We start from the raw sequence: 17,382 nt of genomic DNA, 5'->3' as shown, positions 1-17,382 counted from the left end.
CCCCCCCTTTTTTTTTAATTAAACAGTTATAGAAGGAACTTTGAGAAACCAGCTAGCCCACCTCACAGCCCCCAAGACGGCATCAATACTAACTGTACAGCTGGTTCTGAAAAACTTAACAAGCTTATGCATAAAGCAGCAATTCACACACTCCGGGATTCTTATGAACCCTGCTGCCTTTGCTATGTCACACTTCACACCATTTTTTCCTTCCAGTTAAATAAACTCTGATCTCTTCACAACTAAATTAGGTCTAGTTTTACAAACCTTATTAGCACTCTCAGTAGCTTTTATTCCTTTCTATTATTCCTCATATGTTAATAAGCTAGTAACACATTAGTAACCTGACTCGGCAATTGGGCTAAAGAGCTCAGCAAATTCCTATAGGCAGGTACCAAACTATTAGAAGAGGTTGATGCCTCTCAAAATTTAGCCACACATTTTCCCAGAATATTATCACTACAAAACCCCAAGCTTTTACTTGCAATTAAACTGCCAACCCATGATTTTGCAAGACAAAAATAGTTCAATAAACCTCCTATTCAGAGCAATTCATTTCAAGGTATACCAAGAACATTGGCAAATGATTTAAATATAAAATGCTCTTTCAGCAACTTTTTCATATCTAAACACTCTATGTGTTTGAAACAATACATCAGAATATAGGAAGAGCCAAGTACAACAGCTTTTAAGGAAACAAGGCAATTTTAAAACCAATAGAAGCATGAAAATAAAAAATGGAATTCTTTTGCTGCCATTACATTTTCCGTCATGGCATGATGACTTCCCCACATAATTATTATCTATATTATTAAAACAAAAACAAAATCTCCACACAAACATCTAAAGAGGTGCCCCAAACCCTTGCCTTAATGTATTTTGCAAATTATTTTACTCAGAACAAACAGAACTAAATGACACTAAAGAAAAGAATAAAAGACAGTCAGATACAGAGCAAATAGTACCAGACCTCTACAAATGACACATTTTCATATGAGACAAGAATGAACATTCGAAGCAGATGGAACATTTGAAGCCCAAATGCAGTGCAAAGTCACTGTACAGAGGAGTTTTAGGAAAACCAAAACTCCAGCATTTCCCAAAGGTTTTTCTCATTTGTTGGTTTAACTACCTTAGTCTAAACTCATTTTACAGAAGTTCATTTGGGATCCCAGCAATTCAGTTCAGTGCTTCCTTAGAAAGATCACACCCCCTCACTTATTCCCTGTCTCCCTTTTTCACCTGCTATACTTCTCTCCCACTAAAGCTTATTGTTGGCTTTCTGGAGTTCACAAGAAGCATTAAAGATAGCTCACTACCTAGCACATAGGTGACTGTGTATTCATGCTGATCATTCAGTCCTGTTTATGTAGCTAATTAAAAAGGTGCACATATTAACTCAAGAGAACATCCAGTGTCCCCCAAAGAGAAGCAACGGCTGCAGAAATGTATGACTGCAAATGGAGTGAATACAAGCAAGAGAAGGGGATGGAGGACACCTTTGAGTTAATTTTGGCAAAGCAAATTAATTTATTTTCGTGGTTTGCTTCGTATTGTAAACATAACTTTTAATTAGTATTGCAAACACGTACTGAAAGTATTGTCAATAGATGGTTTCTCTTTAAGTTCATATATGAATTTACATAAATAAAATCAATAGTTCAATTTGTGCCACATTTCCCCTAGAAATTACATTATCAATTGTATTTAATAAGGTGCTGTAGATGAAAGTTTATAAAAATTCCCCTACTGTTTAGCTCAGTATGAATGACATTATTAAAAAGTTAACAAACCAATATCACTACTTGAATAAAAACACTATTTCAATTCAAGAAATTTCAATTAGAGCTAGTATAGACAGAAGCTATAGCTTCTCCCCTTCGCTAAAGGTTTCAAATCTAAATATTTCCATCTTCCTTTTGTTTAAATGCTCTTTAGGATTATGTTCAGATATCTCTGAATATTTGAACATTGCATTGTTCAATAGAAGCCTAATTCTGAAAGATAACTTCAAGAACCTCTACAATATAAACTTGCTTATACACATGTGCAACCAAACTTGCTTATACACATGTGCAACAGTTTGTGTATGTACACAAGCATAATGCCATTAACGACAAGAAGAGATTCATCATAATTATGCACGTAAAAGTAATCTCTTCCATGTCACTAATTTTATTATTTCAGAACTCAGTGTTTTGAGATGATGATGATTTATTGCTTTGCACAATGATGAACAAAATGGTGGTAGTATGCTCTACACTAAGCCCTGCCAACTAAGCAACCAACACCTTCCTTCAAACTAAACAATCCCTTTCAACAGTTACAGACAGTAGCTCAAGACAGTCAGTCAGGAAAATCCCTAGTTTCAAAAGGCTGTAATCAGTAAATAAGAATACCAGCTGAAGTACAGTTGAAAGTGTTGCCATAAAGGATGAGAAAGAGCTAAAGAAATGAACAACTCTCAGAAAACTTCCCCTTCCCCTGCAACACATGAAGTTCTGCATTGCTGATGACATTAGCCTATGCTGTCTTCCAGCTTCAAAACATTGCATATACTGTTAGTGAGAAATTGAGCTTTGAGTAATAAATCTTAAAGATTATTACTGCATCTTCGCAAGAAAAGAGAAAAATGCTTATGTAGCAAAGGCTATAAATAGAATGTGAAGGTTAGATTTGCAGATTCAGCAGACAGTGTTTGGTTTCACAGAAATATATAGATATTGTGGGTATTATGATTTAAACAAGTTACACAAGTTCTCCAAATTGTTCCAAAAATTACTGGGATGAAATATCTTCTGGGAATTTTTATTTTATTTTACTTATTTTAATTTTTTAAACCCAAACCACAACCATTCCAGCACAGGAAAGACTATTTCTTCTTGGACAAACTTTCCTTAGTATAATTCCTCATAACAAAGGTAATTGATCACATGGGAATTACATACTTCTAAATTTCTCAGGTTTAGCTGCATACAAAAGAGGATTGAAATAACAAAAAGTAATTTTTAAGCTTATGTACTTGAATACTTGCTTTTATTCTCAGCTCTTCAAAGATTTAAGAACAAAACCCAACAGGTTTCACAGTACAATAATTCTAACTTCTGGGCTTTTAGTAATGGCCAAAAATGGTGTGACCTTGCCTAGTAAAGAACGTGAGGGAGAAGAGATGCAGGAGAGGGAAAATATATGGGAACATATCCAGAGTTTTGATTTGCACTGGATTTCATTCAAAAGAACAATCACTACTATTTTGCATAAATTGCATATTTGTGATTCCAGGTTTATTTAAGTCTGTAAACAGCTAATATTTCAGTAAACCCATAATATTTAAAATACTGGAAATGCATAAATATATTTTGTTTAGGTCCCTCAGTTAGGTATACTAATATTTTAGCAGTACACCAAGACTACAGCTGCAAAGGATGATTATTTTTTATAAACAATTAGATTATATAGCTGCTGTAAAAATTTCAAAGGAATTAGACAGGAAGAAACATTTTCTTAAATATTATATCGATTAAAGAGGCAACTTTAAAAAAATAAATTCATCTAGCAATGACAAATCAGAATAGAATACATTCATCCGTTCAGGATAAAAGTGAGTTGTCCCAAAATGGAACAGCCCTGGTTTGATATAGTACAGTATATAGTATAGCTTTTTGTATTTATTTTTCATTCCTGTCTTTTAAAAATCTCTACAAGACTTTGTAACAAATACTGCTATATATTCCACTGTAAATGTCAATTTTAAAAAATAACTCAAAATCCAATCATAATCTCCCACCTTCACAATTATCCTGCTATTGTGACCAGCTTATTGAAATGCCCATGTTAGAACAAGTACATTCTGAGACCAGAATTCATGTCAAAAAGCAGCAGACTGTCCTGTGTAGGACTTATTTACACAAGTGCACACCCACATGAACACCTCCCTCTTTTAATTAAGTCTTTAATTAAATGGAGCATTTCTCCCAGTTAATTACTTGATTTCCCATAATTTCATGTCCCCATAAGAAAATGGAGCACATATGCTAACTATGACAATAGAAACTCTGCAAAATATCACCTCATCATCAATAGTGTAAAACTAAGAAAAAGAGCACAAGCAAAGTCTTAGAGGTTCCAAAAGCTGGAATTTAAAGCCAAACGTTAAAACCCTTGCATCTTGTCTATTATAAATTTTCAGTTCTTCACATTTATAAAATATTTTTTTAATTCTGTTTGGTACTACACGAAAACCTGCAGTTTTCAACTATACACAGTATAACTTCTATAGACAGTGCAAAGGCAAAAAATTTTAGAGAAGTTAATAAATTAATCCTAACACCTCTAATACAACATTGTAAGCAAAAACAGACATTTCAAAATAGTTAGCATTTCTTAGGATTAGATGGACAAAAACTATGCTTTGATTTGCATAGTTCAGTTCTACATTATGCTGCTGGTGCCTAACATCCCATCCCACACACACGCCCACTACAAGATACGAGGCTGTCTCTAGAGCTTCCAGATCCATTTTGGCAGGTTTTTTGAATGCATATGTTCATGGCTGGAATTTTTTAATTTATTTTTATTTTCCAACACAAACAAATCAATAATCTTTCAGTGAAGTTCAGCCCCACACTTTTTCCTCATTACTTAGATGTCTAAACATTCTTTCTAGTCTTGTCTACATATTGTTTTGGGGAAACCAACAAAGTAAACTCCATCAGTCAAGGCAATTATATGCAAAACTTGTAACAACTCATCCAATAAGAAGAAATATGTCACGAGAGATACCAGAAATTAAAGTTATAGATTTAACACACATACACACCCACAAAAGAAGAAACAACAGAGATTGTTTTGCAATATTATCTATAGCAGGCATTATGAAACTTCCAGTGGAACACATAAAGCTATTCTAAAGCTAATATAAACAGTCACCAATTCTGCCAATGAAATCAGAGATGATTGATTTATGAAAATCATTTTAAGAGAGTGCACATAAACTTCTATGCAAATATTATGACTTCACATATTTATGTCTGACTGTACAGCTATGTACACGATAAAGGTAGGAAATAATTTTCAACATGACAATATTAGCCACTAGATATTAACTACTTACTATTAAGAGCCATAATATTGTCTGTTCCTGGATGATGGAAGTTAATCCCCATACGCCCTGCAATGTAAATAAAAGCTATTTTTAATGTTTTTATTTCAAAGCTTAATTAAATTCATTAATATGAGAAGTTGCTCAAGGGGATGAACAGTCAGGGTAGCCAAATCTTCCATCCACTGAAGACGACTTCCCAAGAATACAGATTTATAGTATTTAACACCGTAGTACCTTTAGTGTTATGTACCTAAAATATTGAAAAATCACAAAATAAATGATAAAATAATTATTTTTAAATATATCCCTTTACTTTTTACTAGGAAAGTATGACATTTACCCTTTCAAAATAAGGCCTCAAAGTTCAGCCTTGCTGCAGTCATGCCATTTATAGCAGGCTTCAAATAACAAGTACAGCATTACAAAAACTCCACTTAATTGGTAAAAAATAAAACACTATTTTCCATACTACCTGTGGCATCAGAAGCTCTTGAGTTAACAGATCACTGGAGGCAGAGTTCTTACCCTGTTTTTGTATTCTTCCCTAAGAATCTGCTGTCACTTACTATTTGAGATAAGATATGGGTTGGAGGGAGCGTTGCTCTCATGGAATACATTCGTATATACTTTGAAAAAAATTTATTCTTAACCCATAATATGGGACCATTATATATAGAAGGTTCACCATGAAATTCAAATGAACTCTGCTGGTGCCAATTTCCAGGAAGCCAGAGACATGCAAAATAGTACCAATTTTCTTAAGTGAGATTTATCAGTTGAAAGGTTGGCTTAAGAAGATCTCTGATGACTTCAGGAACTGGAAGTCGGAACAAATTCACACAAGATTACTTAGTTTCAAAGGAGGCTTACTCCACAGAAATCTACCTTTACCATCAAAGCAAAAAATGAGCCAACTCCACCACTGTTCAGATTAGGTTTAGATTTAGATACTATTTAACTCAGCTGAAATATGAAAAACTTACCCTGAAGAAACTTTGTAACAGGACTTTCTTAATTAACCCCCCCAAAACAATTTGAAAGCTGGAATTGATATTAGTCCTTGTTTGGAAAAAGATATAAAAGGATCATTATAGCCTCATAAAAATTTATTTCAATTAAGTAATGTAAGTAACTTCAGTTACTGACAAGTGTAGTAATCCATTTCATATGCTCTCCGTATCTCTAGATTTGTGGTTAAATTTGGGAGCTAAGGAAGCAGGAAGTTTACATTTCTTCACGTTGGCATTCACATATGGGAGCTCAAGACCCACTCACTATACTGAAGAACCAATACAGCCATTAAGTTCCTGTGTACTTCTGCAAAATCAAGTTTTAACAAATAAGATTTGACAAAGCAGAACTAAAGCCCATCTTCTCCAACATTTTTAGTTCCTATCAATAAGTTAAAGTCTTCTATTTCCAGTCACAGCAACTGCTGTGCTGTAATTAATATTCTTTCTGAACAGATGCAACATGAAGTTTCAGTACACTTCTGAAACTGTCACAAGCAGTTTAAGAAAAGCAAATACATATTTTCTTCACATTATAATTTTCTCATTCTTTTAGAAAAAAGTGTTGCCACAGTAAGACTACGAAGCAAACAGCACCTCCAGAAAGAAGCAGGGGCAGAAGGAAGATAAATAAAATTTCCATTTTTACTTTCTAACTCCTCGAGCAAAGCTTCTTAGAGAGACCTTCATGAACGACTTCAGATTCCATAATTACAGACATAATTCTCCTATACATATTTTCACATTGATCTGGCACTGCAGAAACATTAAAGCTGCTATTATTTCAGTTGGTACAAGCTTGTGCTAAAATATTTCAGAAATCTTGCCAGATTGACATTAATTCCCTTTTCCTTCACAGCATATTAATGGGCCTGAGGTTACAGGTATTACTTGTAAAGAGAAAAGGTGTATATAGTAATCTATACTTGCAAACTAATACTTGTAATAGAAAAAAGGGAACTGCTATGAAAAAACTAGAGTAAAATTTAAACGCATAATGCTTGGATGGCCCTTTTCTTTTCCTTTGCTGAAGCTGAAATTCTGCTGTTTGACCAGCTTCAGAAATAGAATCATATCTGTGACATCTGGGTTTGTTTTTTTCCTCCCTCCAGGCTATCAGTGGACCAGGTGCTGCTTGTGTGACATTTTGTCACCTGCCCTTGGCCTGCTATTTTTAAACAGTTCTTGTCAGCTATCTTTTAAGAGGAGCAGAAAAATACAGAGCAGCACAAGTAGAAGGACAAGTTCTCACACTGAGCTAAGCAATAGTGTGGAATAATTCTGTGCATCTTCAGAGGTCCCCTAGTGCAATTCTATAGAAACAAATTAATGGAATACTTTCAAAACACACCTGTATCAAAAGCATTCAAAACAGACTGGTAATGCACCAATCATAAGACAGTTACCAATAATTATATAGCCTTTCATATTAGCTACAACATTTGAATATCTTGCTGTTTGAAGAAAGTTATTCAATTGAAAAAAAGAGGCCATATGCAGATTATGAAACTGCATAATTATCTAAGGAATAAGAAGAGAGCACAAAAAGGAAACTATAAATTTATTCATTTAAAGGTGTAATGTAAAACTGTGAAATGTAATTAAGAATATGTACTTTCAAGGATATATTTGGGTTAAACGCAGAAATTACTATCAGAAAACAATCAATTTTAAGAAAAGCACATTTATGCTACCTGTAACTTTATGACGTTTTAGGCACATATTTCTAACTATAATTTTAAAATTAAATATCTGGATAACATTTCTACTTTTCAAGAATCTTAAGCACAATAAGCAGAAACACAGAGAAGTTACAGCACAGAAGTTACAGACTCCAGCAGTTTACTGAAGTCATAAATAGGAACCCTTCCAGTAACAGCATCCCCAGTACTGGTACTCGGTATACATCTGCCATTTTCAGTTTGCCCGTCTTGGTTTCATAACTACCTACTGAGTATATTTTCAATTATATGCTTTTATAGCACTCACTTATATTACTGCAGTTAGGCTGCAACAATAACCACTCTTTTACATAAGTCTTTTCAATTCCTAATTTAAAAAAAAGTAATCCAGTTGTATACTTCTTGGTCTTTAAACATTTAAAGAGTATAAAAGAGGGTTTAATGATTCTTGTATAGCACAGGCTGCACTTTTGCATATCTTATGTCATTGAATTCCTTAAATTCTCTTTCCTAACATTATTTGGAGACACTTTGCTGACTGGACTGCCTAAGTGCTCTGCTGCATGTCCAGTGTCATGCTTGTCATGGCAGAGAGCCTGATTCCTTCTCAGAGCACATCTCAAGTATGCACATCTTCTCTTCTGTATTATATAGGAAATAAGATGTTAAATGGAATTTAACTTCACCTCATTCATTGTGGAAAAGAGTCATGATCTTGAAACAATTCTAAAATCTTTCCAATAACTTCAGGAAGTATACCCTTCCCACATATGAATCTCTTCATTAAATCTTTCACAAATAGATAATATTATTTTTTTTAATTGTCTAGAGAATTTCAAGTTACATGAACAGTTTTGAGAAAGAATGTTGTTCCAGAAATAACAAACCTGGATATCAGGCACAGTTTTACCACTATTGCAGTTTTTTTGACAGAGTCTAGTGCCAGGCTTGCCTATAGTGGTCCCCTTAATCTCAGCTTTAAAATCCACTATTTTTTAGCAGATATTCAAGCTTATGAGCACAATTTGTTTACAACTAAGTGTAACACTGATCTTTGATTTCATCTTTGTATATATGTGCTGGTATTACCATTATTTTCCCATGTCTGAAACAAACACCAGTGATTAACCAGTTCCAGATCTGTAACTACTGTTTTTGCTTTAAGAGCTTTCTGAATTCATTTTCTCTTTTTATCCATTTTGTCTTTCTAAGTGCTCTATGGTTTTTTGAACACCTGAAATCCTAATTGGCTCCTGGACATGAACACTCACTCAGTGAAGGATTTTTAGGGTTACAGTTACCTACCTATTGTCATCATTTTCATGTTACAATCAATATTCCAAGAAACAATGTTTGTTGGTTATATATTGAGTAAAACTTCTGGCACTGTTACACTTCATGGCTTTCACCAAGATAGACCACTTATACCAATTCAGCAATATTTGGCATAATATTTGCTAGAAAATAGCCAAGCTGGCCTGCTTTTGACCTGTCCTGAACTTACTGGGAATGAGAACTTCCTCTTACATAGTTCTTAATATCATTGTTGATATCAATTACAAGTTTTGACTAGAGACTCCAGTGGCAAGGTCAAATGAAACTGGCAACAGGACTAGGTCTGCTATGTTTCCTTAGTAATAATACCTCCTTTATCATTCTTATCTCTTCTGTCTAATGATTTCAAAGTTGGTGTCAACAAAAGGCATTACAAAACAGCAATAGTTATTTGGATGGATAGGTAGCAAGTGGGGTAGAGCAAAATTTAGACACAGAAGAGTGCAAAAATCAAAGCAAGACCAGTATTCTCTCAAAAATATGACCCACATGTATTCGAAAGCCTAGTTTACAGCACAATCTAACACCCATATACACACACACACACCCCCATACCCCACCTCAACCATGAGTCTTTGCTCCATGATTCACAAATGGCCAAAAAGCATGAAGCATGTGTGTATATATAAGAATTTTAATCATTTTTACCTGAGTAGACCTCAGACCATTCTCTCTCCTCTACCCACAAAAACAGACGCCTGAAACTGATGCTATCCTAACTCAACATACGTACCCAAAACAATTTCAAAAGCAAAAACTGTGTAAGCAAAGGCCTGCATAAAGAATTATAAAAATAAAAAGGTAACTCGCTGAAGAGGTCTGTTGTTTTTTTTTTTTTCTTTTTTCTAACCCCCCCCATCCTTTTTTTTTAAGTCTATCTGCCATTTGTTCACACCCATAATTTAAACACCTAGTTGTGACTTACATATCTTCTACACATTAACATACTCAGCAGAACAAAAAATACTATTGTTCACCAGAAGGGAAATATGAAGAACTATTACTGTGTTTACATGTCTATATTTTTACTGTGCAAATACATATTGTGGTAATTGGAACAGAAATATATAATTATCAGCTATGAATATCAGTAATAAAGCTTGCTGATACTAAGTTCTTCCTATCACTGACTACACAAATACACGCCATCAATAGAGAAAGAAACCTATAAAATATAGCAGCATATATATTACAACAAAATGTACTCTTCGTAAGTAAATTACATTGCTCCAATAAAACACAAAGGTCTTGAATATATTTAAATAGTGCCAACATTGTTAGCTTGAGAATGGTTATATTTTCAAAATATTAGTACTTTAAAAGCAAGACCTGATGAACATAAAAAGAGATTTGGCTTTACTTGTAAGGGATAGACAAATGTATGTACACATATACCCATTCTACGTGTACTTTTAGAACTGTACTCAAAAGAGCAATATTGGTATTCTTATTGGTGAGTTGGGGGGGGGGGGGGGGATAAAATAAACCAATATGAAAGCAGACTTTTCCATTAGCAATCTATGCTAAAATATACAAAACCCTCAAAACAGTAGAGAAGTGGAAAAGAAAAAAAAAGAAAAAGAGCTTCAGGTTTCTGCAAGGCCAGTCTTCAATAGTACAATGAAAAAATGAAAATAAAAAGAAAAAATTGATATCTATATCACCACTCCTTAAACTAAACAAACCAAATGAAAAACCCCCACCAATCCCGCCCAAAACAGATTCAACAGGTCAAAGACAAGGACATCCTGGATGCCAGCAGCAAATTAGCAAGTATGATCGTACTACAGGATCACTGAAGAAAGAACTTATTTTAATTTAATAAATATGAACCATTTAATGGTCTTATTCTGTACTGAAAAAATATTAAAGAGGATTTTCTTAAATTAGCAGAGTTTCAAATGGAAAGGGAACAGAGTATGTTTCTTTTAACAGGATTACCTTGAGTGGCCTAAGTTTACACACAAATAGATGTACAAACACATCTGTCGGCTCACTCTGGTTTTCACATGCATTTACAGAAAGGTGTCTGATGAGCACTGAGATTTTGAGAAATGCTGTTACAGTGTACTTTTTTCTAATGGAAGTGTTGCAAAAAGCTCTAACTGGGTGGTACCATTTCTAGGCCTGAGATGACAACATTTGTTCTATTTGCACGACCTTTGTGTTCAGCTGCTGACTGCAAACACAAATATGATCCATTCACCTTCACTTTTCTCAGGTCATGTGGTGAACCTACTGCATTGTTTACAAAAAGCTTATGAACAATTAGAGCTGAACGAAATCTGGTGGCATACGTTGAATTTAACTGAAGATCAAGATGGAAAAGTAAAGGTCCATTCTACATGTACCACAATATTGTCTAAGTTGCATATAATCTCGAAACACTGCTGTCAAACCTCATAAACAATATAGTTAAGAATAAACAAGAAATCTTAAATTTTACTTAGTGTTCATATGACCTGAGACAGTCTTTACAATAGTGAAAAAGTAGTAACCCCAGTAACTTCAGTTTTCTGTTGTGCAGATATATGGGTGTCATTATATTAAGTATTGAAAATCAAAATAAAAAGTTTCCCCACAGATGCTGTTTCTACTTCTGAACTGTTGTACATTTGTATTCAAAGCCTCAAACAAATCTCAGAACAACAAATGCTAAGATAGTCAAGCAGCATGTACATTCCACTGAAATATGACATAATCAGCACATATTTTATGTATCTTTTTATGTATGATACCCATCAAAATTAATTTTAATAAAGCCTACTCTTGAAATTCTCCTTGTACATGTATTGTCTCCAAATACTCATACTTGAAGATGTGTCACACTGATACTTCACAAAAACCTCAGAATTTTTGTTAGTTGGGGATTTGCACATTACGAAGTTTGTTTCCATTCTGATATAGAATAAAACCCAAATATTACAGTTATCTATGTAGCAGTAAATTTAAAATAAATATTTAAGTGACATGATTTCTCTCCTCAATTTTATATTTTGATTCAGTTTCATGACCTGTCAGTAGCACATGTGCATAGCATATGATCTAACACAGCTGAAATATTTTATTTAATTATTTAAAAATAGAACAAAGGCAGCTGCTAGCTACTACTGATCAAAATATTTTTTTATAGATCAGAATGCCTCTCTCTGTGTTGGAGTGCAATAGTTTGACAAAGATAAACATATTGCAACAGTGACATATTAGACCATCGACAGGAGACACTGATGTAGGAAAAAAATTTTTTAGTCATTAATAAGTAGCATCTACCTATAGTTATTCTGATAATTCAGTTTTGCCCTACAGCATTAGGTAGAAGCAATATGTAAATACCAACAGGTTATAAAATACTGCAAATATGTCCTTTCCTTGTTAAAGCAAAACTCTCTCCCATGTTTTTGTAGTATATAATATATTTTATGAGCAACTCAGGAAATAAATAAGTTCAGGAAAAACATCTTAGAAGATATTGCACTCTTCTGTCATATAGGCCTGGTTATGACTGACACAGGGAACAACCAGATTCCCTTGGCCATATACAGTAATTCGTCTTTAACTAGAAGAAGCTTAACAATTCCTTTACTGTACTTTTTTCCTCTTTTTTTCCACCTTTTTGAAAGGAGAAAAGGATTTGTGAGTATTGACTGAAAGAGAAGAAAAATGTTGGAGTTGGTCTTGATGGCAGAGAAAGCAGGTTAGGAAGTCTGCCTAACTGTCTTAGGAGAAAAGAAAATGAGACTTCCTTTCTAATGAGTTTACATTCTTTAGATCTCAAAACATGAAAATGGCAAACTATTTGTAAAGTTACACAGTTCCCAGACTACAAGGATAGAAATACAGGAACCTACAGCAGGGTACCCCATCTGGCAAGAAAAGCTGAGAAAAACAAAGCAGTTTTAGACAGAAACAGACTAAGAGCCGATACTGCACACTTTCTCCCAAGACTGGGCTCAAGATAAAATGCAACATAGATGCATAAGCTGGTAACTTAAGTCCAGAAACCTCAGAGCTTGGTATCAAATCTCTCTTACTGCAAGAAACACCTAAAAAGAACTAAGTGACCCTAGCTCTCCTAGCTGAAGAGCACCAAGCCAGCCTGCCAGTCAGACTGAGTTAGCACTCGTTCAATACAAGTAATTCAATATTGTAAGACTGAGGATCAGTTAGTTTCTGCTACACTAACAATCCTTCAGCATTTCTCTTGTTCCACAAGAGAACCTGGCCCTCTCAAGGCCAAGTGGATCATGCTTTAAAAAAGTGACCTGCTTTGGTGACCTTGAAATACACTCGATTTCCATGGCCTGCAGGACAAAGTCTGATCATACCTCAGATTCAGAGAAGGTATGAAGCTTCAACTACTACAAACAAGAGGATAGACTTCCTTTCTCACCCCGAGCTTCTTCACTACCTCCACTGAAAAATGCAGAGCATGAGGAACTTTTACCCCAAAATGAGAGGAAAACATCCCAGAACCATTTCAATTTGGTCTTCACATTAGAATCTTCTATGGTTAACCCTCCCACCCACATTCTAATCTACAGCCCTTGCTCTATATCTAAGATAACTATTTTTTGTTTCAAGTATCTGCTGGGATGTGAGGGGCCACATATGCCCAGAAGGGCTATGTACCAAGCAAAGTTTCAAACTTCAGATAAACCACCTGCAATTTTTTACTAATGAATACATATACAGACAGTACTTCTAAAAATATGCATTTGCTGAAGACTTTGTTGTCAGTAGCAGGCTGAAATGATCCTGAAATAGCAGCACTGGCTTCGTAACATGCACTGGAGGCTCGAAGACATGTATAGCTTTTCTAGAGTTAAATCTTTCTGTGTTTTCAAAAATCAGAGGCTTTTTGTACTCATCTTTTCACTTTTTCCATTTAAAAATTTGGATAGTAAATATAAGGCCAACTGACAGGAAAGGGCAGAAGCACTGTTAGCTAAAATTGTTTGAGAAAACAAGGCTCGTTTACCAAAAGGTGAACAATTAAAAAAGTCATTTGAAAACCATCTCATTATTTTTCTTTATCTAACACAGAGGAAGATAATACTGCTTGGAAGGGAGAATGAGCATGTCCTGAAACAGCCACTTCTATGGATATTGCCAGTCATGCTGCATAGTGTGAAAACAGGAGGAAAGTGCACACTAGGTCAAGCCAAGGCTGGAGGTTAGCAAAGTAAGCCCTGTATGTAGATAGAGGGAGGAGGAAAAGAAAGCAAGACAGGGAATTAACTATATCAATGGGAAGAAAACCAGCTGGGCAGAGATAGAGATAACTAATAGTAAACAAGACTTCAGCAGTTACTGGACTGGAAGCTGGAAGACAGCTGAGTAACAAGGGAGGAAGGCCAAAACAGGTGAGCGGCACAGTGACAAAGCAAGATAAAATGAGCACATCCAGTAAGTGACAGAAATGTTTGTAAGAAAATGTAAAGCTAACAGTCCCACTAGCGAATGGAAAAGATCAACTCAAACTTTAAAATTAATATCCAACTCTTTGATTTTACTTTTTCAGCAGAGGGAAACACTTCCTACTGCTTTCAAGTGTCCATGTAAATCAGTCTCCTACATATATTGATAACCTAGTAGAGATGGAAAAAATTGTTTGTTTTGCAAAGGCTACTTATCTTGAAAAGCACGGAAATGCTTAATGAAACCAAGAATTTCATTTCTATCTCATGCAAAACACCAACATTAAATAGTATTGTGACACTCAGGTACAGCTGTGGAATAAGCTACATGCAACATTTACATAGACTAAGCTCAGCTAAGTATTGGAAACTATTCTTGACAGAATGACACAACAACGCAAAAGAATTAAAGATTTGTACCTATTATTATTTTATGTGCTAACATTTTTAAATGGTTACAAAGGGACAGTAATAAAAGTAGAAGCAAAATTGCACTTGTATGATGTTAAAGTCTTTTTCTAGAGTAATACAATTTCTAAGCCAATACAATTTCTAATCCAATCTTTCTCTTTTTTTCCCCACACTCAGGCTCATATGGAAATTCAGTCTTTAAGAAACTAGTCTCAATTTGTAAATTTAAATAAATATTGATTAAAAAAATCATGGAGTTTTAGTTTGATTATAATACATTTAATAAGAGACAATAAATACTTAAATCTACTTACTAGCAACTTGGGGTTGGGTTTGTTTTTGTTTGGTTTTTTTTTAATACCAGCCATACGAAATGTACATCCAGTAGAAATCTCAATTTTGTTGAGCTTGTTTTTTAAAAGTTTCAGGTTAACACTTAGTTTGGACGACCATGATCAGAATAGACATGAGAGTATTTCTTGCCATTTTAGACAGCTGAAAAATGGTTAAAGACACATGAAGGCTATAGCACAGCAAATTTCAAGATAATAGTGGAAAGCACAGGTTAAGAGAGCTGAGAGTACACAACACAGCTCGGTATGGTTGCAAAAACCCTCTGTACCCAGAAAGATGGTGAAAAAGGCACACGACCTTAGACCAAGAAAAAATATTTTTCCACCTGTAATATATAAATGGGTAGGTGAGCAAACAAGGCAATCATGATATCAGAAAAGTATGTATATAAGCATTAGCATAGGATGCACCATACACAACTAAATTTCTTCTCTACCAGTTCCAGTGTCCTGACTTCTTAGAGTCTGAGACTCATTTCTAATTCAATACTTCCTTTGTATACAGCTTACTAATAGCTTCAGTCTTCCAAGTCAGCAAGAATGCATGTGAGCAAGAATATGTACCTATTTTTAAACTTAACCAATGAAAGATTAAGACAGAGGAGTATGCAGGTCGATCAGGAATATTTGTTCATTTAAATGTTGCCACAACCTTTCATTATTCAGTATCAGCTAAGTATTAGAAATGGTTTAATCGCCAAAACTACACCTGGTTGAACAAACACAGTTTAGTAGCATAAATAATAAAAATTTTCCCAGCACATAACAACATCTAATAGCTTTCGGCTCCCCCTAACAGTTTGAAATCCAAATTAAGATACTTTTTCTTAAAAGGATCCTGAAACAACTGTAGACAGTAACCCTGATACAGTGGTTGTTTTAAAACCCTGTATCCTCGCTGATGATCCAAAAATAAGAGCAGTATTAACTTTGAATAAGATGTTGAACATAACAATTGGCCTCTAGTTACACTACAAATTTTCTGAACTGACTGCAGCAGGAGACCCAACTGTGCAATTTGCTCATACACAAAACCAAGTTTCAGAAATGCCAGTTAGATAATATTATGATTGTGCACTTATAATAAATGTATACACATTTCACCTTATCTTCCCACAGTAGAGATGATTATCTTAAGATGTGAAAACAGAAGTTTTACATAACTGACAACTCATTCATTAGCAAAAAGTTTATAGCAATACTGAAAAGCTGATTTTTGTTTAAACACCAAGCAAGCATGGACATATGAATATTCCTAACCTGTAAAATGATTCCTCCACATTATATCAGCGAAACTCATTGGTGGGCCACTGGGAGGGTAGTGTTTACCTTTCAGAGGCTCATGATCAGTCCTTATCATATCCATTAAGGAATTTTCCAAAGAGTGCAAGTTAAAAGTGTCATAGGGCCTATTCCGGTCCTAGAAGAAAAAAAAAAGAAAAAAAAAAAGGAAAGAAAGACTGTTATAGAAAAAAATCATTTTCTAACACAGGCTTATTTCTTATTTTATAAAACTCCAGCATCCAATTCTACATTTCTTCTTGATGGAACTTTTTATATTACAAAAAAATTTGATTAATATAACCCTACAGTTGTTAAAATGATACCCTTCTTTTTGCAACTGCTGCTTTCACCAGTACAGCTATGCAGAGAGGCTTTTTAACAATTCTAAAAATATACATACAAACAATAGTTAATTCTAAACATTATCATTTAAATAAGAACTTAGAAGTAAAGCAATATTGATGTTTATACTAGAGAAGTAAAATTGTTTCAGAGCTCAGAGATTATTTTATTTTTTTTTTTACAACTTCATCATCTGCCTTCTATCATGGTGCTACCTTAACATCAGAGCAGAAGCAAGCAATGCATGAGATGCCAGCATGCACTGCTGTTCCGGAAAGTACAAAGTAATATTTCAGATGTCTAACATGAATCTCAGAGGTTTAAGGGAAGTACACTAGATGCAAAACAAAACAAAAAGCAAGATAGGATATGCAACACTTTCACACTAGGGCACTCAAAAACCTGAGGAAGGGTTGGTTTGTATTGTTTGAATCTCTCATTTTT

General features: G+C 34.4%; 1 protein-coding gene across 4 annotated transcripts in view; it reads right to left on the bottom strand.

Moving 5' to 3' along the window:
* The window catches only part of CPEB3 (cytoplasmic polyadenylation element binding protein 3), a 96,826-nt gene that overhangs the window by 46,887 nt on the left and 32,557 nt on the right, over nucleotides 1-17,382 (bottom strand). For 3 of the 4 annotated variants that reach the window (XM_049810436.1, XM_049810437.1, XM_049810438.1), the window contains exons 3-4: nucleotides 16,573-16,732; nucleotides 5,114-5,170 (exon numbers count right to left, since the gene is read on the bottom strand). In XM_049810436.1, coding sequence (XP_049666393.1) covers nucleotides 5,114-5,170; nucleotides 16,573-16,732 — 217 coding nt within the window. The remainder of the gene's footprint in view (nucleotides 1-5,113; nucleotides 5,171-16,572; nucleotides 16,733-17,382) is intronic. The other variant, XM_049810440.1, reaches the window with a different exon arrangement.

The sequence above is a fragment of the Accipiter gentilis genome, chromosome 9, assembly GCF_929443795.1.
Source record: "Accipiter gentilis chromosome 9, bAccGen1.1, whole genome shotgun sequence".
Taxonomy (NCBI): domain Eukaryota; kingdom Metazoa; phylum Chordata; class Aves; order Accipitriformes; family Accipitridae; genus Astur; species Astur gentilis.
This window is presented reverse-complemented; position numbering and strand designations above follow the sequence as displayed.